The 26,977-nt window shown below is 52.1% G+C and overlaps 1 protein-coding gene across 5 annotated transcripts in view; it reads left to right on the top strand.

Annotated features, from left to right (window-relative positions):
- Positions 1–26,977, top strand: part of EPHB2 (EPH receptor B2) — a 210,052-nt gene that overhangs the window by 136,211 nt on the left and 46,864 nt on the right. For all 5 annotated transcript variants that reach the window (XM_063804398.1, XM_063804404.1, XM_016956078.4 and 2 more), the window contains exons 4-5: positions 15,176–15,331; positions 17,016–17,351. In XM_063804398.1, coding sequence (XP_063660468.1) covers positions 15,176–15,331; positions 17,016–17,351 — 492 coding nt within the window. The remainder of the gene's footprint in view (positions 1–15,175; positions 15,332–17,015; positions 17,352–26,977) is intronic.

The following is a 26,977-nucleotide window of genomic DNA, read 5'->3' as shown; positions in this document are numbered from 1 at the left end:
AGATGTAATGCTCCCACACTCCCCTCCCAGTTCCAACACTAGCTGGGGTGGGTTACTCAGCCCCGCAGAACCTCCATCACCCCTTCTAGATGTGGGAATATCAATAGTACTCATGGGGTTGCTGTAGGAATTGATGATGCAAGCACACACTCTATGCTTATTAACTCCCAGTCTTCACTGCAGGTAAGTCCTATTCATTAATCGATTTTCCAGATGAGGAAACCGAGATGCAAAGACAGTTTGAGGAGCTTGCCCAAGGTCAGTGGCAGAGTCAGAGTTCAAGGCCAGAAGGACCCTGTTGCAGAGCCTGTGCCCCTAACCACTGGGAAGCACAGCCCCCTGATAACTTATATGAAGCCTGGAACACAGCAGGTGCTCAATAAATGGTGGCTGCTGTTGTTAATAGGTGCTCAGTTCGTTTTTAATGGTAAAGAGGTGGGGCTGGACACAACAGGGGAGGAAGGGCTCAAGACCTAGGGAAGGGAGAGAACTGGAGGAAACAAAAAGGAAACAGGAAAGCTTTGAAACTGGGGAGAGGGCCATCTGAGTCCAGAGCAGGTGGACTGGAGTGTGAGGGGCCCAGGGCCCAGGCAGGCTGCTGGAGGAAAGGGCTGAGGGCACCAGGGCTATGTGGCCATTTGGGCACTGGAATAGGATCTCCCCTGGCTTCCCTGCTGTTGGAAAATAAAACCCCAAACTCCATCACCAAGCACACAAAACCCTTTGTGACATAATCCCAGATCATCTGTCTCACCTCGTGTCTGAACCCTTCCCCCATACACCCTGTGCTCCAGTCCCTCCATGCCTCCAGCACATGCTGTTCTGCCTGTCTGAAATGTCCTTGGTATCTTCTGACCCTGACAGACTCCTACTCATCCTTTAATACCCTATTCAAATGGCTCCTCTTCTGGAGAGCCTTCCTGGGTACCCTAGCTAATCATACTCTCTCTCCCCTGCTAGACGGTGAGCCTCAAGGCCAGGGACTATGTCTTATTCAACTCTGTGCCTAGTGCCTGACACAGAGCTGGGCACAAAGTGATCATTGAGAAACAGCTTGTTGAGTTTTTATGGAGTAAATCTATCCTCAAATCAAGAGCAGGCCCTCATGGAACCACACACACGATCTCAAATCCTCAGTGTCCAGGAGGGCTTAGATTTGGAGGTAGGAGCCAAGTGAGATTAAGAAGAGAACTCATACTTCTTAGGGATCCAGACTAGGGAATTTTCCAGGACAAGTAGGCCTCCAGAACTCTGCTGTGTGCCCATGACTGCTGCTGAGAGAATTCATACCTGGGACCTCACCCCGATCCACTCCAGCACCACTCAGAGATAGTGGAAAACAAGCTAGAGGCCTGAGATGGCCTGTCCACTATCGCTCAGTGGACCTCCTTAAAATGTGGAGCCCAAAACTAGCCCTGCCTGAGCTACCAGGAGGATGCTGGCTGTCACTCTACTTCTACTCTTACAGCCTACAATCACATTGGCTTTTTCAGCAGCTTTTGGCTTGTGGTCAACTCAAACCCCCAGATCTTTTTCACTGGGATGGCTGCCAAGCCACATCTTGTGCATTTGATTTATGGCTTGGGTTAGCTGAGGCCTTCTCCTGCTCCCCAGAAGTCAACAGGAGGAAGGCGACGGGTTCTATACCCCTAGGAGGGAGAGTGATTCCAGGCCTCCCAATCAAGATCCTTGTTGTTTGTATTTCCTAATCCCTTCTCCCAGAGATGCCAAATGCTGGGACCTCTTGAGTGGGATTTTCATTAGCATTCAAGTCACAGGCCACCGGGGCTCAAGCAGACCAACCTTCCAGGTTTCCGGGGGATACAGTTGTTCTGGGAGACACCTAGACAAGGCAGGGAGAGAGAGGCAGGTGGAGGCTCAATCTTCTGAGCTTGGTGTCCATGTGCGCTGGGGATGGCACTTCATTGCTTGGAGCCTCCGTTTCTCATCTGTACAATGGGGGTGACAAATCTCCAACATCATAGCACTGTTAGAACAAAGGTGCCCAAGCAGGACGTCCCTCCCAGAGCTTAGTACTTCTTTCTGTCTGGGATCACGGGCAGCTGGGGCTAAGAGCAAATGGGTATTAAGTCTCTGTTAATACCCCGCTCCCACTGCTGCTGCACTGATGAGGATCTGCGGTGCTGAGATTTTCCCACCTTTGCAAATATTGTTCCTGCTGAGCTGAATGCTCTTCTCCTCAGGTGTTGCCTCTTCAAGGTCACTTTTGCAGAAAGGCCTTTTCTGCCCACGGTCCCTAAAGTGATCCCTCTGAGGTCCGATCTCAGCCCTTGTCCGTCTCCTTCGTGACCCATCACGAGGTGTGTGTGTCATTTCCATCTGTCTATTGCTTCTTTCCCTCCTTCTCTCACCCACTAGACTATCAGCTCCCTGAGGTCAGGGCCTGTGTCTCCTCAGTCCTCACTGGTCCCCAGCCCCAGCACACAACCAGAACCTAGCAGTGTATGTGGAACAACCATTGCAGATTTCAGAATGTTCTCTCAGACTTTGGCAACAAATTCTAACTGTGGGATCCAGCGGACCAGGGGATCCATATAGAACCAAAGACAGAAGCATGTTTAGTCCTCTCTGCCCTGAGCAAGGCCTCAGTTTCCCTAGCTGTAAAATGAAATGATAAAGAGACTAACTTTTTCTCTAAAGTCCTTCGAGCCCTAAAAGACTCTAAGTCGGCACAGGAAGTGGGAGAAAATTGTATTGAATGGTATTGCCTCTTGGATTGAAAAAAAACAACTTCTGCTAGGAATCTCTCTTGCTCTGTCACTTTCTCCACTGGCCTGGAAAAAAAAACTGCCCTGCACAGGCCCAGGCCTGCAGAACCCACACTGAAAAAGTTCACAGGTGCCCTCCTGCCCTGGGCCCGGGTAAAGGGGCCCTGAAAGGTGTGTGGCAGCTGCATCCCCGGGGGGTCCGGGGGTTTGTTGCCTTAACCGAGCTCACCAAGCAGGTAAAAAATTCCAGACATGTTCTCTGCTGACAGCTAATTGTGTCCTTTATTAATGACCATGGCTTTCTTGGGGCAGGTGGGAGGAGGGAGGAGACCAGTCTCAGCCCGGAGGGGCTCCCTCAGGTGCAGCTGATGACCACATTTCTGGATCCCATAGAAGGGGAAGTGCTACATGAGGTGACCCTGAAAAAGCACCCCCCCTTCTGGAGGGGGAGGGGGCTTTCCCAGGCTCCCCAAATCCCAGCAGGGGTGGCCAGTACCAGACACCGACAGAATGATGTAGGGATTTAGGAATCTGAGGGCCAGGGTTCTGGGCCCTAAGTTCTTCTCTGAGAACACAGCCAACAAGGTACAGTGGATGGCCTGAACAGGGGACCCGCATGTGGGGCGGTTTGGGAGATGCTCCCCAGCTCCGCCAGGTCCATCTCACCCTCACGGTACCAGGACTGGGCCTGCCAGGCCTTACCTCGGTGGCCCACTACACCACCTGTCAATACAGCAGCCAGATGTGCGGGAGGGGCCTGGGCCTGGCCCTGCCAGATGTGTCAAGCTTTGCAAACACATCCGACTTCCCCTCGGGCACATCGTGATTATTGTTTAACACTCGCTATTCCTGCATCTGTGAGTCCCAGGGATTACAGGCTGGGACTCACTCCAATGCCCTCCAATGTGGGCATCAGCATAGCTGGGCTGCAACCCCAGCTCTGCTGGCCACTCACTTGTTGTGTAACCTTAGGCAAGTCCCTGTCCCTGTCTGGGTCATGTATTTTGTAGTCATAAAATAAGGAACTTAGCCCAGAAGATCGTGAAGATTCTGCTGACTTCCAATGTCTGAGACCCTGCCTTACTCTCCAGCCTCATCTCCTTCCTCTCCTGGCCTTGAACCTCACGTGCTAGCAACCCTGAACTATTTGTAGCTCTCTGCACGCACATCATGCTGTTTCACGCCTCTGTGCCTTTGCACACTCCCTCTCCCTGCAACATCCTGTCCCAGCAGCAGCCCTGCACACAGATGGCCTGTGTTCTTCAGCAGGTCTCCAGCTTGGGGGCATCTCCTCCAGAGGTTGACCCAGTCCCCTTTCTCAGTGCCCTGAGCACTTTTACAGACCACACACTGATTTTCAGAAGGCAATAGAATGAAGAGGCTGTGGAGTCAGAGCTGGCCTCAAATTCCAGCTACCTATCTGGAGTTGTTCATGTTTTTGAGCCTCCATGTCCTCGTCTGTGAAACAGAGATCATCATATTCTTCCTCCCAGAGTCAAGGTGAAGATGCAACAACATTGTTAAGCACCTACCCCAGTGCCTAGCACGTGGTAGCCAGGATTTTTGAAGTCAGATTCTAGCTACAGAGAAAGAGCCATTGAATGAATGGGAGAGGGTTACCCTGTATAGTGTGGCCCCAGATTCCCAGAAGAGTTCCAGCTCGGACCCCAGGACAACCTCCCAGCAGCCCATTTTGGGGAGGGGGTTCCTGCCCACCCCTCCTGTCACCAGCTCCTCCATCAGGGCTTGGTCAACGCTGCCTGCCGGCAGCCACACAACACTTGGAAATGTCCTTCCTTAATTGCTTCACCAGAATGGGGAGCCACCCTGCAGGCAGATAATTAAAAAGTTCAGAGCTTGATTAATTGGGAGGAAATTGGAGGAATGGGGCTGCCTGCTGGGAGGGCGGGAGCTCTCAGCCCCCACTGTGGGGGAGCTGGGATATCATGAAGGGAGGCCAGACCTGGGGCTGGGGGCAATGCGGGGGTCCAGGGGCTGGGAGAGCCAGGCCATGAAACACCCTCATCAGCTCACCAGCCTTTACAGACTGTGGGGTTCAGTGTCTGGCTCCCCTGGGAGACTGTGAGCTCCCCCTACAACTGGGGAACACACAGCAGTCATGAAAGTCCCGGTTGCTCCGACCTTGGGGCCAGGGGACCTTGCAGCCTGTCACTCAGAGAGCTGTTATGGAGCATCTGCTCTGTGCCAGCTCTGTACCAGGCAGTCAGCAGGGCAGGTGCAGTGGCTGCCCTCATGGAGCTCACAGCTGGTGGGAGGAGGGGAGATGGGAGGTGGAGAGACAGATGTTAATCAAATGCCGGGGACAAAGGTAGGATGCCTTGAGAGCCTGTCACCAGGGGTTCCAGGAGGAGCTCAGAGGATTCCAGAGGCCTCGAGCAAAATCTCCAGTCCACACACAAGTTGAATGAGCTTAAGCACAAGATTCCGCCTTTCGGCCGGGCACGGTGGCTCATGCCTGTAATCCCAGCACTTTGGGAGGCCGAGGCAGACAGATCACGAGGTCAGGAGATCGAAACCATCCTGGCTAACACCGTGAAACCCCGTCTCTACTAAAAATACAATAAAAAATTAGCCGGGCGTGGTGGCGGACGCCTGTAGTCCCAGCTACTCAGGAGGCTGAGCCAGGAGAATGGCGTGAACTTGGGAGGCGGAGCTTGCAGTGAGCTGAGATCGCGCCGCTGCACTCCAGCCTGGGCGACAAACAATTCCTGAAGCCTCTATCGATCACCTCTCAGCCAGACACTGGGGCTGGTGCCAGACCTCGGGGTTACCCACCATCACTGTCACTGTGCTCACAGCCTGGTAGGAGAGGCAGACAGTCACCATCCTGTATACTCATGCAGTGGCAGAGGTACAGTGCCAGGCACTCCTGGAGCACAGAAGAGCACCCCCAGACCCAGCCCTGGCAGGGGACATCCTAGAAAAGGACCAACAGCTGATTCGGGCTGGAGTGAGATTTGAAGAAGGACAAGAAGGAGCTGGGTGGGAGCTGGGACAGCATATGAGGCAGAGGGAACTGCCTGAGCAAAGGCCCAGAGGCAAGACCAAGCACAGCTTGTTCCAGGAACTGGCAGTGCCTGCGGTGGCTGGAGCTCAAGGTGTGACTGGGAGCATGAGGGAGCTGAAGCTGGCCAGGTGGACCGTGGAAGGGGAGGCTGAAGCAGGCCAGACTCTCCCCGGGCATGAGGGAGCCACCGAAGGGTCCTGAGCAGAGGAGTGACTCAACAGATAGCAGGGGTGGGGGCCTGGCTGGCGAGGCCTGGGTGCCCCCTTGGGCAAAGGGGAGGCATGCTCGTGCAGCTCCCCACCTCAGCCTTGTCCCGTCAGCTGCTGGCTGGGTTCCACAAAGCCGGGTCCCAGCAGGGGCAGACAGGAGGAACCTGGGCATTGGGGCAGGATGACTGACAGCCCCTGGGTGGTCCCAGTGGGAGCTACCCCAGCAGGGGCATGGCCCTGAGGCACTTGCTGGACTTAAGCTGTCTTGTCTAGGAAGGGGGAAGATGGAGGAAGGGAAGGAGTAAACGGGCAAGAAGGGAAACCCTTCATCAAGTGGGAAGGAGCTCCAGGGACCTTAAGGATGGGGGTTTTAGAAAGAACATGGACTAAGGCTGGGCATAGTGGCTCACACCTGTAATCCCAGCACTTAGGGAGGTCAGGGTAGGAGGATCACTTGAGCCCAAGAGTTCAAGACCAGCCTGGACGACATGGTGAAACCCCATCTCTACAAAATATACCAAAAATTAGCCAGGCATGGTGGTGTGCACCTGTAGCCCCAGCTACTTGGAAGGCTGAAGTGGGAGGATCACATGAGCCCAGGAAGTCGAGGCTGCAGTGAGCCATGATTGCACCACTGTACTGCAGCCTGGGTGATAGAGTGAGACCCTGTCTCAAAAGAAAGAAAAAAAATTAAGAACATGGACTGTGGAGGCACATGTTCTGACCCTAAGTCTCTATGTGATTTGGACAGAATGCTTCCTTTCTGTGAGCCTCAGTTTCCTCATCTCTAAAATGGGAATAACACCTCCCATTGCACAGGGTGGTCCAAGGAGGCCATGGACCAGGGAGGCTCCTGGCCCAGCACTGGGCACATCCTAGGCACACAGTGCTTAGAAGCACCTCCTCTCCATCTCAGGAGGTAGCTGCCTACTTTCAGTGCAGCTTTGCCCACAGTACGGAGGAGGACCAGGCATCATGCCCAGCCCAGCCCAGCCCAGCCCAGAGGGATTGACTCTGCTGGGTTAACCTTACAGCAAAAGCAGGAAGCAGGCAAAATATAAAAGCCACTTTGCATGAGGCAGACCCCAAAACCCCACCCACTCAACCCAGCAAGCCCAGCCCTGCCCTACACATGGCACAAACCCCTGAAAATATGCAAATCAGTCTTTCCACAGTTCAAAGAGAATGTAAGAGCCCAGCACTGGGTGTCTGAGCCACCCACAGCTGGAGTCCCAAGCTGGAAGAAGCCCTAGAGGGGGTGCCAGGCAGCGCCTTCTTTGGATTGTGGATTGAATGATTGGATTGAATTGTGTATATCAATCCATTCAAATCCAGTAGAGCTGAGGCCCAGAGTGGGAAGGAAGTAGCCTGGGTTCACAGAGCAAATGGCAGTGAAGCCACCAGCCCCCCTACTCTGGGACCAAGACTCTTTTCTCCATCCAGTCAAACTCCTCTCCCCAACTGAAACCCAGAACTGACTTCCTAGAGATTCCAAGGCAGGAAAGCGAGCTGGCTGCACTTCAAACCTGCCGCTGCTGACCCCAGAACCCGCTCCCTGGCCCCTCTGCCCACAGCAGCCAGCAGGTAAGCCTGGTTCAAGGAAGGCATCTCAGCCCCCTGCTTAGTCATGGTCTCTTATGTTCCAGGGCTGAGGCCTTTTGTTTCAAAGTCCCAGTACCTGGCACCTACTGGGGACTCAGTAAATGCCTGTAGAATAAATTTACAACTCACTGTCTCCCTAACTAGACCTGAACTTCTGAAGACAAGGACTATGTCTTCTTTATCTCAGTATTATCTCCAGTGCTTAGCACATAGCAAATGGAGACCAAGAATGAATGAATATAATAATAGCCAACACTTACATAGCACTTAACATGAGCCAGGCAGACACTGTTACGGGTGCTTTACTTTCATTAACTTGTTTAATCTTCCCAACAAATATAATCAATATTATTATTCCCATTGTACAGACAAGAAACTTAGGCACAGAGAGGTTAGGCAACTTGCTCATGGTCACACAGTTAATGAGAGGCAGCACTGGAATTGAGCCCTGGCCGTAGCTCCACAGTCCATGCCCAGGTTCAATTTCATCAGACCTCCTGCTCAGGTCTGGGGAGTAGGAACTCAACCCCAGGGTGCAGACCTTTTCAGATGCCACCTCTACCCAGAGCCACAGACAGCGCCCTCTGGTCTACAGAACCCCAAGGAAGACAGAGATGCTCCTTCCAAGCCTCGGCAGCCTGACACACTGGGCCTGACCCAGCGATTGACTCTGAGGTGGCATCAGTTGTCTTTGGGATTAAGCCGGAGTCCCTGGGAGGAGAGGGGGGAGCAGAGGCAGCAGGCCAGCCATTGAGGTTTTGAGGATCACCTGATGCCAATTAACAGCCCCACCGTGCCAGGCCCAGATGGAGTCCTGCCTCGGCCTGACTCAGGGCTCACTCGGTCAATTATCACCTATCCCCAGAGCCCAGGGGCAGGCAGGGAGAAAATCTGTTTCCCTGTAATCCTCCCTCCTTTCCCCGGCTTGCTGCCATCCTGCCCTGGGTTGCCTGGCCAAGGGCTCTGGGCGATTGCAGAAGGCAGGCGCTGGCTGGCTGCTTCGAGCCCTGAGTCCTGGGTTTGAGGACCAGGTGTTACTTCTGCCCTTCTGAAAGGCTCCAGCAAATCCCGTCCCCTCGGCAGGCCTGACAAGATGGTGTCCAGCCGTAACACTCACCACTCACTAATTTCTGGGACCAGTAGTATTTGGACACAAGCTGTTCTGGATCACGAAGATCTAAGGTCAACCCCAGCTGTGCCATTGACTTGCTATGTGACCTTAGGGCAGTCACTTCACTCTCCCTGAGCCTCAGTTTCCTTATCTGTAAAATGAGAATGATAATGGTACCTAGTTGGGTGGGTGGTTTGTGGAATAAGTTAAAGAATCCATGTAAGACACAGCACTGGGCCTGCCACCTGGAAAGTACATAATGGAATTATTTTTGTCATTCCATGCTGGATGAGTAATAATAGCCATTTACATGGCACTTACTTTGTGTTCTAAGTGCTTTGTGTATATCAATCCATTCAAATCCACAGCCCCTCCCCTCGAGTCACTCACTGTCCAACCAGGGAGACAGACCTGCCTTCATTCAGCAAAACTAAATTGGCTGAACACCTACCATGTGCCAAGTCCTGGGATAGGTGCTGGGGATGCAGAAGTGAAAGACTCAGCCCCTACCCCAACCAAGGTTCACCAACCAGTGGGCAGAACAAAGTCACGTGCCATGTAAGTCCAGTGGTGGACTGGAGCTTGACTTGCAAGAGCCGACTGTGCACATTTTTTCCCAAGTCAGGGTTTAATGATCTCAAGTTGGTACCTTGGCATTTGCTCTGGTGGGAGTATTTACACCACACAAATTGGCAAACACAACCAATCAGGGCTTCTTTTCCCCTCAACTGCCAGTTTAATAGCACACCACTGCATATGGAGCATGTCTTGGGTGCGACAGTGGAGATGTGAGCTGGCGCTGTAGGAGAATGGAGGGCAGGCCGCCTAAAAGTGGGCACACACATCAGACTCACCAATCCAAGGGGCCAGGGAGATGAGGGAGAAGGGCATTCGGGCAAAGGGACCAGCATATGTGGCCCGATGTCCAGGGAGCTGCAAGCAGATGAGAGAGGTGACAGATGGGGCTGGAGAGGTTACGGTAGGTTGGTCAATCCTCCCAGTTTGCCCAAGACTAAGGGAGTTTCTGGGATACAGGACTTGCAGTTTGAAAACCGAGATGCTTTGGTCAGTACCCTGTTCAACAGGTCCCTGGGAAGACCGTGGGGAGAACAAATGGGAGGCAGAGAGGAATGTGAGCCTGATGATGGGCTGGCAAGATCGGGATGACTCTGGTGGTACCCAGACAGGCACAGACTCAGCTAAATATTTTCTCACCCACTTTCTCATCTGATTCTGATGGTACCTTGTAAGAGACACATTGATTCAATCAACCTGTACACATCAAGTGCCTACTACCAGCCCACGGCTCTGCTAGGGGCTGGAGAAACAATGAAAGCCAGACAGAACCGGCTCCTCCTCCCCTTTCCAGGTACTTTCAGTGCATGAAAAAAGACAACACACAAGTTTACAAACCGTTTTCTAATATAATTACAAATTGTGATGAGGGTCAGTAAAGGAAACTGAGACTGAGACAGAACACAGCAAGAGACAATTGCTTTAGCCAGGGTGGTCAGGGTGGGCCTCTTGGAGGAGGTGACATTTAAGCTGGGGTCTGAAGGAGAAAAAGGAGCCAGTGATGGGAAGAGCAGGGAAAGCATTCCGGGCGGAGGGAACAGCTTGGCCAAAGGCCTGGAGGTGAGAGCGCGTTCGATGACCACAGGCAGGAGCGCAGTGAGTGAGAGGAGGAGGGGGAAGCGGCCAGGAGACCATCAGGACCAACCTCACAGGCCTTGTAGCCAGGCTAGGCATGTGGATCTATTCTAAGTGCAGTGGGGATAAATTGCACACGAGGGAGTTTAGACAAGATGCCGCAGGTCTGATTCATTTTAAACAGATCACTCCAGGGACTGTGGAAGATTGGCAGAGAGGCCACAGTGGAGCAGAGACCCATTCAGTGGCTCTCTCTGTCATTATTCCATGCAGGGATCATCAGCCCCCTTTCCAGATGAGGAGACTGAGTTTCAAAGGGGAGAAGGCCTTCCCAAACCCACATACCCGTCAGAGGTACAACTGCCTTCCTGTGTTTCAGGTCTCATTGTCTTCTTCCCACTTCTGCACGTGACATGCAGATGCCAGCAGGACAGGTTCCCTTCCCACCCAGAAGTTGGGAGTGGTGTGGCCCCCCGGGCACTGTGGGCAGTGGCCACCCAGACCTCTCAGAGGTAGCTGATGGGAGCTGAGGCCCCAGTGCACCCCACAGTCACACAGTAGACTTGGGATCAGAATTGGCCTCTGCTACTGAAGAGCTATGTCTGTCTGTTCCTCTCTGGGCCTCAGTTTCCTCAAATGTCAACTAAGGGGGTGGGGCTCGATCCCCTTTCAGCCCCTCATTCATCCACCCATCACCCACTAGAAACCCAGCATTATACGGGGAGTTTACAGTCCAGCCAGGTAGACACATTCATAAGCAAGTAATTAAAATAGGCACCATATACAAAAAAATTAGCCCCGCGTGGTGGTGCACGCCTGTAATCCCAGCTACTTGGGAGGCTGAGGCAGGAGAATCACTTGAACCTGGGAGGCAGAGGTTGCAATGAGCCAAGATCATGCCACTGCACTCCAGCCTGGTCAACACAGCGAGACTCTGTCTCAATAAATAAATAAAATAGACCCCGCCAGGGGGCTCAGGGAAGACTTCCTAGAAGAGATGATGTCTTAAAGGGGTCTAGGAGTTTGCCTGATGGTGAAGGGAAGGCATTCTAAGCAACGAGGGCAGATGGACAAAAGCCAGGGGTGTGGGGTGGGCCTGGTGGGGGGTATTGTACCTAGGTGAGTGTGAGAGAGCACCAGACACTGAGGTAGGAGTGGTGGGCAAGTACCAGCCCCCTGGGGCCCAGGGGCCCTGCAGAGTTTGGGCTTCCCATGTCTGCTTGGGGAGCTGATGTAGACATTTTAAGATAGTGGCTTCATTGAGATAAAATTCACATACCAGCCTATTTAAATTGTACAAATAAGGCTGGGCTCAGTGGCTCATGTCTGTAATCCCAGCACTTTGGGAGCCGAGGCGGGTGGATCACTTGAGGTCAGGAGTTCGTGACCAGCCTGGCCAACATGGTGAAACCCCGTCTCTACTAAAAATACAAATTAGCCAGACATGGTGGCACGCGCCTGTAGTCCCAGCTACTCGGGAGGCTGAGGCAGGAGAATCGCTTGAACCCAGGAGGTGGAGGCTGCAGTGAGCTGAGATTGTGCCACTGCACTCCAGCCTGGGTGACAGAGCGAGACTCCATCTCAAAAAAAAAAAAACAAATTATACAAATCAGTGGTTTCTAGTGTATTCACAGAATTGTGCAACCATCACCACAATCAATTTTAGAACATACTCATCACCCCAAAAAGAAGCCCTGTTCCCCATTAGCAGCTCCTCCCCCTGCTCCCAATCCCCAGCCATTGGCAACCACGCATCGACTTTCTGTCTCTTTCGATGTGCCTGTGCTGGGCCTGTTTCATATAAATGGAATCCTGCTTTCATGGCTGGCTTCTTTCACTGAGCACGATGTGTCCAGGGGTCGCCTGTACTGTAGCATGTGTCAATGCTTCGTTCCTTTTTATGGCCAAATACTATTCCGATGTATGTGCCATTGTGGATTTTTAGGTGACTTGGAAAGGTCTGCACTCCAGAGAGCTAGTTTGGAGAGTGGGTGGGCGGGAGGAGGCCAGATGGCGTGAGAGGCTGAGGAGTGGGTGGAAAGAGCTTTCTAGATGCTGGCAGCGCGGGGAGCGGCCAAGACCAGACCAGAGACTGCTGAGGAGGGAAGACCTAGTAATTGATTGGCTGCAGGGGGACAGGGTGGAGAGTGATGCCACTTCCCAGGGCAGAGAAGAGTGAGTTTCATGAAGCAGTGCCATAGATACAGAAATGATACAGTGCCCGGTGGTGGGGGTCGAACCTGGCCAGGCAACAGAGCAAATGAAGGGCGGCTTAGGGCAGGGGCAGCCTGGGGAGTCTGAGAGGGAGCCAGGACACTGCCAGGGGGAGAGGGCAGCCAGAAAGGCAGTCCAGATGGAGGGGCTGGCACCGCACAGAGGGGAGAGAGAGCAGCTACCCACTGGCGGCCCCCCTGGGAATGCCCCACAGATGGAGGAGGGATGCTGAGCTGGGCAGGCTGTCTCCAGAGAGGGAGCAGGAGGAGCCTGATCTTGGGGCCAAAACCCTTTGGCATCTCTAAGGATGGTTCTAGACCTTCCTGGAAGCCTTGTGCCCCCATTCTGCAGAGGAGGAAACCAGTTCAGAGAGGCCGACTGCTCGACCAGAGCTGGGGCTGCAGCCTGCATGTCCTGACTGCCCAGAAGCTCTGGGCAGTGCCAAGATGGTGAGGCTGCCCCTTCATCCAGCCATCAGGGAAAGGTCGGTGCCCAAGAGGAAGGCGAGAGGGAGGGCAGGAGGACTCAGGGGACCCAGACCCAGTGCAGTAATCCTCATGACTACTTTATGTGGTAGATGCTCTTACCAATGAGAACAATGTAGCTCAGAGAGGTCAAATAACTTGTCTAAGGTCTCTCAGCAAATTGCTTTTGAACCAGATGGCTTAGTACTGCCAGGAACTGTTACAAGTGTTTTTACATAAGTTAAGCAATATAAACTGACAACAACTCTAGGAGGTAGATACTGTTGTCCCATTTTACAGATAAGGAAACAGTTTAAGTGACTTCCCCGAGGCCACACTGCTCACACAGGTGGGTCTAGGTTTGCCAGCAGCCTGCACACTAGCCACTATGTTCACTGCCCTCCTGCTTGCATGGCCTCCAAAGCCCATGCTCATTCCACTTAAGGAGGCAGCTCCAAGATGTATTTATGGGCCAGGTGTGGTGGCTTTTGCGTGTAATCCCAGCACTCTGGGAGGCCGAGGCAGGAGGACTGCTTGAGCCCAGGAGTTCAAGACCAGCCTGAGCAACATAGTGAGACCCCCCCATCTCTACAAAAATAAAAATAAAATTAATAACAACAAAAGAAGTATTTACAGAGCACTTGCTGGGTGCAGACTCTAAGCTAGGCACAGGACAAGCAGCTGTGAGTCAGACGTGGCTCTGATCCTGGGGGAGTTGAGAGCATGGCCAGGAGACCCCCAGAAAAATAATTTTGGTGGGTAAGTAAAGCACTCTGAACCCAAGCAATGTTCTGGGCCCCAAGAAAGGCAGGGTCTCTGAGGCCAGAGCTGGTTGAGGGTTGAGGGAGGGTGGTTTGCTAAGACTTGGACTGGGAAGATAAGCCTTGAAGACTAGAGCTGGAAAAAATGAACTAGGGAAATTTATGTTAATTGTTTACATACACAGAAACTAATGTCCAGAGAAGCTGAGTCACTTGCTGAAGAACCCACAGCACCCAGGCATAAAATGTACTCCCGGTGAGGGCCTGGGGGCCTGTGGATGGTTTAGCTGCATTTCATCCCAAGGAGATGAAATGTTTGTTGCAAAGCTGTTTCCTATCCACCCACTTACCCATTGCACAATCCCTTCCAGGTATCATAGCAGAGCTGGGTTCATGAACCCAGCAGGCTGAAGCTGGGAGAGGGGCAGGGCCTAGACCCTCAGCCTCCTGATTCTCAGCCCAGGGCCAGCAAGAAGAGGAAGGTGGATTTGAATATGTGTGCACACAAGGCAGTTGCCTCTTACAGGCCCTAACCTCATACTCAGAGCTACAGTGGGGGTGGACTCCATATCAGGGATGATGGCCACAGCCCATGGGAGAAGCCAAATGCGGGCCGAGTGCAAGCAGTGCCCTCCTTAGGCTGGCCCTGGTACTGCAGGCCCCCCTTTTATTAATATTTTAATAAATTGATCACATACCAATTATAACAGCTACTATTCATTGGGCACCTATACTGTGCAAGGCCTTGTGCCATGTGCCTTACGCTTAAGCAGAATACTCACAATGACCCTGCAGAGATGGGCCTTAGAATCCTAATTTTACAAATAAGAAAACTGAGTCTGAGTAGTTAAGCAGCTTGTCTGGGGCTGCACAGCTAGTAAAAGGCCTAGCCAGTACTCAAAGCCAGGTCGGTCTTATTCCAAAAGTAGTGTCCTCTTCTGTTCCACCACATCACCTCTCTACACTGCCCTAGGACTTTTCTTCTGCCGTATAATCATCTCAATTGTCTGTAACCCAAGGATCTAGTTCTAAGAATCAGGGCCCAGCCAGACATTATTAAGCAAGACCAGGACCCATGCACACTGCCCCAGACATCTTCAGATGTGCCTCCTAACTAGGTCAGGATTGATTCTAGAGACCACGACACAGCCAAGCTGGGATAGGTGAGGGAAGATTGCTGGGAGCCCTAGACAGCTCACGGACAAGAAACTAGGGAGCCCTGACAGAATTAGAACTCCCACGTTGGGGCCTGGAGACTTCAAACCCTTCAAGAGATGAGATTTTCCAGCAGTGGTGCTGCATGGCCCCTCTGCGAGGCTGTGTGGCCCCTCCGTGAGGCTGCGTGGCTTGTGACCTCTCTGAGTCTTCATCCGGTTTCCTGGTGACTCTCCTTGTCTTCTCTCTTAGGTTGTCCATCTGGGACTTTCAAGGCCAACCAAGGGGATGAGGCCTGTACCCACTGTCCCATCAACAGCCGGACCACTTCTGAAGGGGCCACCAACTGTGTCTGCCGCAATGGCTACTACAGAGCAGACCTGGACCCCCTGGACATGCCCTGCACAAGTAAGTCCTAGGGCCCCTCAATGGCGATGCCTGGCCGAGTCCCAGGTCTACCTGCAGAAAAGCTCAGAGTGAGGATTGGGTGCCGTCCGGTTACAGCCAGTCTTTCCCTGGTGGGAAGAGAAATGGAAAAGTGCTCAAGAAAGGGGCATCCTGGGGTGGCCATGCTCCCACCTTGCAGACACCACAGTGCTGGCATCTGGCTCCTTACCCCCTTCTGCTGAGTCACATGGAAGATAAAGTCAAGGTCTGGATTCACAAAGGGACAGGGGATGGGAGGCTTGGCAGGAGATGAAGCAACACAGGTAGTGTCTGTGGCAGAAAAGGCTGCCCAGTGTTCTAACCTGGCAGTGGCTGCCTGAATCACAGCCCAAGGTGCTCTAGGAAGGGACTGCCTGAGAACGCAGCGTCATAACCCCTGTATCTGTCAGGGATGGCATTCAGCTGTAAGTAACAGAGCTGAGCCCGATGGCTGAAACTGTACAGATTTATTCTCTCACTCAAAAGGAGCCCAAGGCAGACAGTCCTGGGACAGTATGGGCAATCCACGATGGCCTTTGGGACCTGGCTCTTTCTGCCATTCAGAATGGCATAATCCTAGCTCACTGCAGCCTCAACCTCCTGGGCTCAGGTGCCCTCAGCATTCTGCCCTCAGCCTCCTGAATACCTGGGATTCCAGGCGTGCACCACCACACCCAGCTAATTTTTCTAATTTTTTGTAGAGACAGGGTCTCACTATGTTGCCAAGGCTAGAGTTGAACTCCCTGGCTCAAGGAGTCTTCCCGCATCCTCCCAAAGTGCTGGATTACAGGCATGAGCCACCACGCCCAACCTAGTTTCTGTTCTTTTTTTTTTTTTTTTTTTTGAGATGGAGTTTCACTCTGTCGCCCAGGCTCTGGAATGCAATGGCGTCATGATCTCAGCTCATGGCAACTTCCACCTCCTGGGTTCAAGTGATTCTCCCACCTCAGCCTCCCGAGTAACTGGGATTACAGGCATCCACCATCATGCCCGGCTAATTTTTTGTATTTTTAGTAGAGACGGGGTTTCCTATGTTGGCCAGGCTGGTCTTGAACTCCTGACCTCAGGTGATCCGCCTGCCTCGGCCTCCCAAAGTGCTGGGATTACAGGGGTGAGCCACTGTTGTTTCTGTTCTCAAGGTCACTTCATAGTCCAGCATAGCTGCTGAAGTCCCAGCCATCACCCACATTTTAGGCAGCAGAAGGGGGGAAAGGACAAAGGGACACGCCATAGCTGTCTGTCTCTTTTTAAAGAAACAGCCCTAGTCAATAACTTCTGCTCTATATCAGTGGCAAGCACTTAAACACAGGAGGCTGGGAAATGCCATCTTTTAGCTGGACATATTGCCACCATGAATAAAGCTGGGCTGTTCTAAGGAAGAAGGAGAAAATAGATACTGGGCAGGTATAATTCCAAACGCAAAAATACTATCCTCAGTAACAAACACTGAGCAGTTTGTAAGCTGGGAGGAGAGAAAGGTTTGGGCAGATGTACAGCAGGCTAACTTGTATTCTAGAAACATTTCTCTGGTGGGGAGACAGGACAAAGAATTTAAGGAAGTCCTTTCAGAGGCCTGGGCTGAGCCAGAGCAGTGGGCACAGAGTGGTCACATGGGGAATAGTACCCCCTGAGCCCCCCACTGACCAACACCTCTCCCCTGCCCCAGCCATCCCCTCCGCGCCCCAGGCTGTGATTTCCAGTGTCAATGAGACCTCCCTCATGCTGGAGTGGACCCCTCCCCGCGACTCCGGAGGCCGAGAGGACCTCGTCTACAACATCATCTGCAAGAGCTGTGGCTCGGGCCGGGGCGCCTGCACCCGCTGCGGGGACAATGTACAGTACGCACCACGCCAGCTAGGCCTGACCGAGCCACGCATTTACATCAGTGACCTGCTGGCCCACACCCAGTACACCTTCGAGATCCAGGCTGTGAACGGCGTTACTGACCAGAGCCCCTTCTCGCCTCAGTTCGCCTCTGTGAACATCACCACCAACCAGGCAGGTAAGTGCTTCCGACGTGGGCCGGGGGAGTGCCCCATCGTGCTGTGCCAGGGAGGGTCCTGCAGTCCTCACAAAAGACTCCTTCACATCTGTGGAGTGATTTCTTCTTTTCAAAGGCTTTTCATGTGATCCGTCCACCTGGGAGAGTAAGTGCTACCTCTTCATTGTAGTGGTATTAATAACAATTGCTCCCATTTGTTGAGTGCATAGTATTGAAGGTAAAAGTTAAGCTGCTGTAACAAAAAGATCCAACATTAGGTGACTTAAAGGAGTGGAATGTATTTCTCTCTCATGGGAGAATCCAGAGGTGAGCAGTCCACGTCAGCGGGGTGACTCTGATCCACTCAGAGACTCAGGGACCCAGGTTATTTCCGTGTCGTTTCCCCACGTCCCCTGCTCCTTGTCTGTATGACCCAAGCTGAGTCTCAGGCATGTCTGTGCGAAGAGAGGGAAGACAGGGCAGCAATGATGTTTGAAGCAAGGTAGGTAGAGGCAGCATCTTTCTCTTCTGCATGCATTCCACGGGCAGGGCCTCAGTCACGTGGCCTCACTGAGACCCAGGAGAGCCCAGAGATGTCATCTCTTGCAGCCTAACTTGTACCTCCATCACAAGTGCTTTCTGTGAAGCTCAGCCCACTCCAGTCTTAACTCCAGCAAAACTCTCCTCAAGCTCACCTTTAGTAACCTTTTCTGTGGCCTCACGTCATCCTCCACCCCCCACCCTTCTTTCCTTCACGGCAAAAAAGGAAGTTGCCAGCCACCAGTCTCCCCTCCACCCTGTTCTCTCTCTAGTCCCCACTCCATTTGGGCTCCTAGCCTCCCCTCTCTACCAGGACCACTGTCCTCAGTGTCATAGGAGGCTAAGTCCTAGAGATGCTTCCCAGCCTCATCCCCCACCTGAGGGCCACATGAGATTATCGAGGACATCATGCTACCTGTGGGTAGATCTCAAGGTTGGCACTGTGAGTGTGCCCCTCAGTTATTCACTCAGCAGCCTTTGCCAAACCCCTACAGTGAGCATGGTCAGGGCCATGTCCATGGAAGAGCTAAGGGAGGCCAGGCTGCAGGAGGGAAAGCTGATCTTTCTGATGTAGGGTGGGGCCCACATGGTAAGCATGCGGGGATCCAGCTGTGGAAGTCCAGGCCCAGGAAGTCTTCCTGGAGGAGGTGGAATTTGACTTGCAGTTTGAAGGACCAGTCGAAATTTTTTCTTTAGAGATGGAGCCTTGTATGTTGCCCAAGCTCATCTTGAACTCCTGGCCTCAAGTGATCCTCCTGCCTCAGCCTCCCAAAGTGCTGGGATTACAAACAAGAGCTGCTTCACCCAGCCAGTAGAATGTTGAAGGGAACAATAGAAAAAAATGGAATTCAAAAGGGAGGAAGGGCATGCCAAGGACATTGAAAGAGAGAGGGCAACTGGCTGGGCACAGTGGCTCACATCTGTAATCCCAGTACTTTGGGAGGCCAAGGCGGGAGGATCACCTGAGGTCAGGAGTTCAAGACCAGCCTGGCCAACATGGTGAAGCCCCATCTCTATTAAAAATACAAAAATTAGCCAGGCGTGGTCGCGGGCACCTGTAATCCCAGCTACTCAGGAGGCTGAGGCAGAAGAATCGCTTGAACCCAGGAGGCGAAGGTTGCAGTGAGCCGAGATCATGCCATTGCACTCCAGCCTGGGTGACAAGAGCAAAATTCTGTCTAAGAAAAAACAAGAGAGAGGAGAGGGCAACTGACTCCACCTGGTTGAGGGGTGCTTCCATGCATGACCTCACTGCATCCTTGTGGCCTCTCTGAGAAGGAGGCATCCATGTACCCATTTCACAGATGATGCTCAGACAAGTTGAGTCACAAAACCAGGAAGAGTGAGAGGCAAGAATTGACTAGGTCTGACAGACTCCAGTTCTTGGGCGAAGTCCTTGATGTGTCCACGGCACCTTGAGCTTGACTATGCGTCTGATTGCGCATGTGAGTCTGTGTATTTGTGAGTGTGCTGTCATATGTGTTTGGTGAACATGTGTTTACAGCGCATATGACTGTGGCCATGTGGGTTCTGTATACATGCATTTGTGAGCATGGATGTATCAACCTGCAGGGCCTTGGGGACAGGGGTAGGGGATATTGTGTATTTGAGCATGAGTTTGTACATCCAAATGTGGCTCTGCCTGTCTGTGTGTTTGTGTCTTAGGAGTGTGGTTTTGTTTGGGAATGTTGGTGGTGTTGCTGTGGCTGAGAGGGTATGTTTGTGACTGACTGCCTATAGTTCTTTTGGGGCCTTGGGTGGATTTAAGCCCTGCTCAGATTGGGGTCCAGAGGGAGCTGACTCAAAGGAGGCAATCTGAGAAAACCCTCAAAAACCAGCCAGTCACAGTGGCTCATGCCTGTAATCCCAGCACTTTGGGAGGCCAAGGTGGGTGGATCACATGAGGTTAGGAGTTCAAGACCAGCCTGGAAAACATGATGAAACCCCATCTCTACTAAAAATACAAAAATTAGCCAGGTGTGGTGGTGAGCACCTGCAATCCCAGCTACTCGAGAGGCTGTGGCAGGAGAATCACTTGAACCCGGGAGGCAGAGCTTGCAATGAGCTGAGATCGTGCCACTGCACTCCAGCCTGAACGACAAAGCGAGATTCCATCTCAAAGAAGAAAAAAAAAAAGTCAACAAGTGATAGAAAAGACCCCTAACAGATTAGAAAACCTCAGCTGTGCGTCTCTCTGGCTTGACAAAGCTCTGAGCTGGAGAAACCCAGGCCCCCAAAGCGGGTGGTGGAGAGGGAACTCTTTCTAACTGGTAGAAGCCAGAAGGAAGCTCCTGGAGCCCTTTCCCTGGTTGCGGGGAACTCTCCTACATCCATTTGGGAGCTCTGCAGGTGGAACTGCCTACTCAAGACGCCTCAGCTTACTTGTAGCTAGGAGTGGTTCTGGGCTGCTGGGATGGACCCTGCTGTCAGGAGCTGGATGTACCCAGGAGTAGAGATGGGGCGAAGTATGGACGTGAGGGGTTTCCGGGGAATAGGCCCACAGGGAGAGCCCTCAGGATCGAAAGACAGAGAAGCAATGAGAAACAAGCACTGGATTAGGAGCAGAGACCTAGGCTTGGCTTTGCCATTCATTTGCTGCATGACATTAGCAAATGAACGGCATTCATTTAGTCAGTGTATGAGTCAGCTACTCCTGCAATAATGCTGCATAACAAAATCACCCCACAACTCAGTAGTTTAAACAATAAATATTTATTTTCTCACTCACTAGTGTGTGGGTCAGCTAGGGTTTGACTAATCTTGGCCATGCTCTCTGTGCTGGGCAGGTCTCCAGAATGTGATTTGGGTTTAGCCTATTTCATGTGTCTCCTCATTCTCCTTGGACTGGCAGCCACCCCAGGCTTGTTTCTCTCAAGGTGAAGTGTAGGAGCATGGAGGGAGCCAACCATATCTCATTGGCCAAAACAAGTCCCACGGCCAAGCCCAGCATCAGTGGGATGGAGAAGTATACTCTGCCCACAGTGAGTGGGCCCTGCAGATTTACTTGGTAAAGGATGTGGGTACCTAATCCTATCACAGAAAAGGAAGAACTGGGGTGATTGATCTAATCTACCATGCACGTGAAAATCACTTCCTCTGAGGCCTCAGTTTCCCCACCCAATTGTACGTAAGAACTATATGTAAGCACAACTTCCAGAACACAGATTTCTCTCTACCCCAGTCCTGCTGAATCAGAACCCCAGCCGCAGACCCTGGGAATATGCGTTGTTAACAAGTGACTCAGGTGTTTCTTACCATTGGACAAATTTGGGAAACTCAGGTCTGAGTAAGTCTAAACCCCTTGAAGCCCTCAAAGCCCTGAGGCTTTTGAAATTATAACAAGTCTTTCCTCCTCCTCTTTATTCCAAGCCCCTTGTCTTACAGCTGCTCAGAGCCCAGCTGGGGGCTGTGCAACCACACCACACCCCCACCCCATTATCCCCCTTTGCCAGGTGAGGAAACTGAAGCCCAGAGAGGTAGAGTCATTTATGCTAGGTCCTACTACTTAAGTGACTTCTACTAATATTTAAACCCAGTACCATGTGACTCCAAGTCTACACTGTTCTCCAGTGTAGTGTAGACACAGTATCTGCCCTTGAGGATATATGTCCTAGTTGGAAAAATAAGACACAGACACAGAGCCTACATACAAGATGGCGTGGATGAGGGCCCAAGAGGTGCTGGGGGAGATGAGGGAGATCACAGGCAGGAGAAATCATCCTCCTAGGGAATGAGCAAAGGGTATGTCCTGGAAGGCTTCCTGGAAGAGGAGGCATTTGAGCTTGACTTTGAAGAATGGAGAGGCTTCTAGCAAGCAGAGATGGAACCATACAGGAAGGAAGATGGCCTGGGGGAGGGAAGTACAGCAGGCAACTGGAGGGAGGATTCTTCTTTCTGTTCCTCCTAAGTATCAGGTTCCCCTGACACCGAGTCTTGGCACATGCTGTTCCCTCTGCCTGGAAAGACTTTCTTATCCCATTCTTCCTTCAGGCCTCAGCTCATTTCACTGACCTCCCTGACTTGGTGGGACACCTCCTTCCCCAGCCCCAGCACCATGGCCTTCTAGTTCCCGTGGTTGAAATTTTACCTTGTGTCATTGATCATTTAGTTCTTGTTCGTCTCCATCATCAGCACTCACGGCACACAATGGGTCTGCTTTTCCTCACCATGGTTTTCCCGGCACCTAGAGGCGGCTGCACCACAGTGAACATTCAGCGAACATTTGCAGAAGGATTCGGAGAAGCGTGGGGTGAGGTGGGGTGTGGAGAAGTGCAATCGGGCTGGGAAACAAGGCTGGGGACTCGATTTCCAGACAAATGCATTCAGTGGTCGGTTTTAAACAGACCCTAAAATTCAATATATAAATATCTAGCTCATTGCCTTAAAAGAAAAAAGTGTTTCTTCTGGGTGAGTGACTGGGCCTTGCTCGCAATCCCTTGGCATTCACCGGGGCCAGAACTGTCTTCTGACTTCATCCAGCCATCATGCCGCCTTTGAACCACGCTCCGCCTTTCCAGAGCACCTTTCTGCCTCATATTCATGAGTCGTGCTCATGGCCCCCGAGGAAGGAGGCTGGGCTGGGCTTGAGGGATAAGGAAACGGGTTGGGAGAGGTCATGCCACATACTCAGGTGTACTCTGCTGGACAGTGGCAGACCCAGGAGTCAGTCTGGCTGTTCAGAGTGAGCCACGCTAGCCTCCTGCCTCTCCACACCCACAAACAAGACCATAGCAGAGAGGGGCGGGAGGGAGGGACAGAGGCTGAGCCTTAGGGTGGGCAGTCAGAGGAGAGCTTCTCTGAGGAGGTGGCATTTAAGCTGAGGTCCGAATGACAAGCAGACAGCCCTGCAGACCTGGGGGCTGGGAGGTGTAGCATTTCACTGATCCCGGGCTTCTATCCAGTGCCCTTGGCCATTCTCCAGGGCTGCCCTGGACACCGCCTAAGCCCTTTAAGGATCTCACCCTGAGCAAGCCCAGAACACCCCCACCTCTGCCAGCTTCCGGAGGTAGTGGGAAGGGTCTGTGCTTTGGAATCAGGCAGCCGAACCTGGCTTTGAGTCAAGCCTGGCCGCTCACCAGCATGCAACCTTGGACAAGTCACTCAGCTTATGTCTGATTGCATCTTCCTCATGGACAGCTTCGCCCTCTCCTTACAGGAGGATTTAGCTGTGAGGATTTCAGCTAAGCTATGCAAGGTGCCTCCCAGGTTGCTGGCACAGGTAGGCGCCTAAAACACAGAGATCATTCTCTATTCACTCTAATCCCCAAAACGGCTCACATTTGTCAAGTGCTAACTGTGTGCCAGGCACAGTGCTAAGCCCTTAACACTGAATCCTCACAACGATACAAGGTAGGTCCTGTTGTCATCCTGTTTTATAGATGAAAGGAAAGCGAGGCATTGAGACGTAAGTGACTTACTCTGCTCTATCCCAGGCCAGGAAGTAACAGAACCTGAATAATTGTATCTCTGCAACCTCAGGGCCCAATGTTGACCAGACCCATGCCTTCTACAGAGATGGGGCAGGCAGTCCATATGCTCCATCCATACCACAGCCTGGCTGGGTATCCCCAGCCTTTGAGGCCCCCTGTAATGAACAGGGTCAGCCACTTAGGAAGCTCTACCATCGGCATATCCTAGGAGCTCCTGTTGCAGAGAGGGCATCGGAGCGGGGCCTGACAAACTCAGCCCCCATCCCACATGGCCCATTCCAAGCTGTGTAGCCAGGATGTGAGAAGACCTCATTTCTCTGAGCCTCAGTTCCATCACCTACAAAATGGGCATTTATCTATCATTACAGCTTTGCTAGATGGTTGTGGACATTAACAAGAATGTGAACAGCACCTGGCACATAGATGGACAGTACATGGCAGCTTGGCTTAGTTCCCTATTGCTGCCAGAACAAAATACCTCAAACCTAGCAACTTAACACAATACACATTTATTATCTTATTGTTCTGCAGGTTCAGAAGCCTAGTGTGGGCCGGGTGCAGTGGCTCATGCCTGTAATCCCAGCACTTTAGGAGGCTGAGGCGGGTGGATCACAAGGTCAGGAATTCGAGACCAGCCTGACCAACATGGTGATACCCCATCTCTACTAAAATTACAAAAATTAGCTGGGCATGGTGGCACACGCCTGTCATCCCAGCTACTCAGAAGGCTGAGGCAGGAGAATTGCTTGAACCCAGGAGGCAGAGGTTGCAGTGAGCAGAGATCGTGCCATTGCACTCCAGCCTGGGTGACAGAGCGAGACTCCATCTCAAAAAAAAAAAAAAATCTAGCATGGATCTCATCAAGCTAAAAGCAGTGTTGGCAGGGATGTGTCCTTTCTGATGGTACTAAGGGACAATCCGTTTTCTTGCTTAGAGGGGTTGTTAGCAGAATTCAATTCCACGTGGCTGTAGGAGTGAGGCCTCTCTCCCCTTGCTGACCATCAGCTGGGGGCTGCCTGAGCTCCTCAAGGCCTCTCTTGGGTCCTTCCACAGAACCCTGACATCTCAGAAGCAGCAGCAGGGCATTGAGTCTTCCCACTCTCCAACTCATTGGTTCTTTGACTCTCCGCTGGGAAAGGTTCTCTTCATGTAAGCACTCAAGAGATGAAGTTCAAGCTACCTGGATAATCTAGGAAAATCTCTCCATCTCAAGGGTCATAACCTTCATCACACCTGCAAAGTCCCTTTTGTCATGTAAGGTAACATATTCACAGATCCCGGGAATTAAGACGTGAACATCTTTGGGGGGTCATTATTCTGCCTATCACAGAAGTTAAACCTACATCAAATTAAAACTCAGCAGCGTTGGTAGAGGCCTTGGAGTTCACCTAGGGCAAACACCTCCTTTTAGAAGAAAACTGAGGTCCACAGAGGTTCCTTAGTGGCTACCCAAGATCCCACAGCAGGTCCCCAGCACCCTGACCGGGTGTCTGTGACACCACTCCACGTGGCTTTCTCGTGGAAAGACTTTCAACTCTCCAAAGCCTTTTCTGCCACTTGTGTTCTCTGATCCTCCTGCCCTGCTGTGGGGCGGGCACACAATGGCTCAGCCTCTGGAACTGGCATGAACGTGTACTCACCTACTTCTCTCCCTGGGGAACCAAGAGGATCAGAGAGAAATGGGCCAAGAGAGCCCCCTGTGTGCTTATGCCTGAGACCACGAGGTTCGAGAGGGAGATAGAGGGAGAGGGCACTTCCCTCCCTGGGCCGAGCCCTCTGTGCGCATCTTCCTCTTTGATCCTCCCAAGCATTCTGCGGGGAAGGCATTGCTGACCTAGAGTAGCATTTAAGATTGGTTTTGGCTGCATATTCTAGGAAGAAAAATAACAGATAGCCACTGCCACGGTAGTGCTGGTTAACAATCAACCATTAACCACAAAGCCGACGGCATGGAACAAGAAGCACTTAGCTAGCTGGGGAGTCTCGGGGTTGACTGGACAGCAATGCTGGTCTTGGCGAGGTGCATTCTTAGGTTTGTAGTTCATCTGCTCTGGGTCATTCGGCAGCTCTTTGGGTTTTGTCACGTTTGGGGGTTGACTGCTGTCCACTGGTCTGGAGTGGCCCTGGAGGGGACAACTGGAGCAACAACTCTGCCCCAACATGTCTCAGCCTCCAGCAAGTCCGCCTGTGCATGTTTTCTCATGGCCATCACAGGGAACCAAGGCAGCAGGCAGACACTCGCAAGGGCTTTTGCAAGCCTCTGCTTATATCATGTTGGCTTATATCCTATTGGCCACCACAAGACACGTAGCCAAGCAAGAGTCAGAGAGAGAGAGAACTACATAAGTTACAGGGCAAAGGGTGTAGATACAGGGGGGTGATTAATACAACTGGTCTAACAGCGTGGCTTAGACTAAAGGGAGGTTTCTTTTTCTCATGTGTGAAGCATGTCAGAAGATAGGAGTACAGCAACTCCATGGAGCCATCAGAGATCCAAACTCCTCAGCACACAGCTTCATGTCCTCATGGACCAAAATGGCTGCAAGCTCTCTGGCTATCACATCCATGTCTCAGGTTGCAGTGGAAGGAGGGTGAGAAGGGTAGGGCCCTCCCTTTTAAGGAAACTTCCTAGAAGTCCCACACATGCTTCAGTTTATATTTCACGGCCACTTCTAGCTGCCAGAGAGGTTCAGAAAATGTTGTCTTCTATTTGGGCACAATGTACCTAGCTAAGAACCAGGATTTTGTTAAGTTGAGAAAAAGAGAGAATGGATAGTTGTACCGTCTGCCACATCCCATTTTACAGGTAAGGAACCCAGGCTCAGAGAGAGGTAACTTGCCTGCAGTCACACATTGGCCTAGGAGTAGAACAGCTGGCATCTGAACCCTGAACACCACCTTTTCTCACCTTCACCGCCACCACTATTCCAGAGCACTCAGCTACTCATGGTGCTGTTTGAGAATCTGAGCAGCCCAGACAGCTGCATTTGGCTCACATCATCCTCTGACCCCTTAATCTGGGCCAAGTCCTGTGCTAATCACTTTACAAACAGGTCTTCATTTAACCTTCCTTGCCCATTCACAGAGGAGAAACTGAGGCACAGGAGGTGGAGGTAGGCTGCCCAGACCACCTGCTTTGAGGCCCAGGCTTTTAGCATCTTGCTAGTCCAGGTGCTGGGGTAGGACTGTCCCACCAGGAGGCCAAAGGTGAGGTCAAGACGATTCCGCAACCCACTAGGAGGTGGGTGATTGGATGTTTCCCCAGCACAAAGTCCAGGGCCTCGCCTCAGCCCACTCATAGGCTACTTATGGGTAGGGCCAGGTAACCAGGGATAGAAGAAACCAACCTGGGCCTTACAGTCAGACAGACCTGGGTCCCCACCTCAGCCCTGCTGCCTGGGGTGTGGGGGCATCCTGTCGGTCTCTTCCTTTCCTCATTGGTAAAAAGGGAGGGATTAACCCCTACTCCATCTGATTGTGACGAAGGGGCCTGGCACTGGGCAGGCTCTGCTAAACATATGCTGGATCAAGGGGAGAGCAAATGAGCACATGAACAGCCAATTGCCACCCTAGAGAGGGGCTCTTCTCAAGTTCAAGGAAAAAATAATAATAATGTCTCCTGGACTCAGTTCTTTGTTTTATTTTTTTCATATGTTCCACAGATTGGTAGTTCCCAAA

Source organism: Pan troglodytes, chromosome 1 (assembly GCF_028858775.2).
Source record: "Pan troglodytes isolate AG18354 chromosome 1, NHGRI_mPanTro3-v2.0_pri, whole genome shotgun sequence".
NCBI lineage: Eukaryota > Metazoa > Chordata > Mammalia > Primates > Hominidae > Pan > Pan troglodytes.
This window is presented reverse-complemented; position numbering and strand designations above follow the sequence as displayed.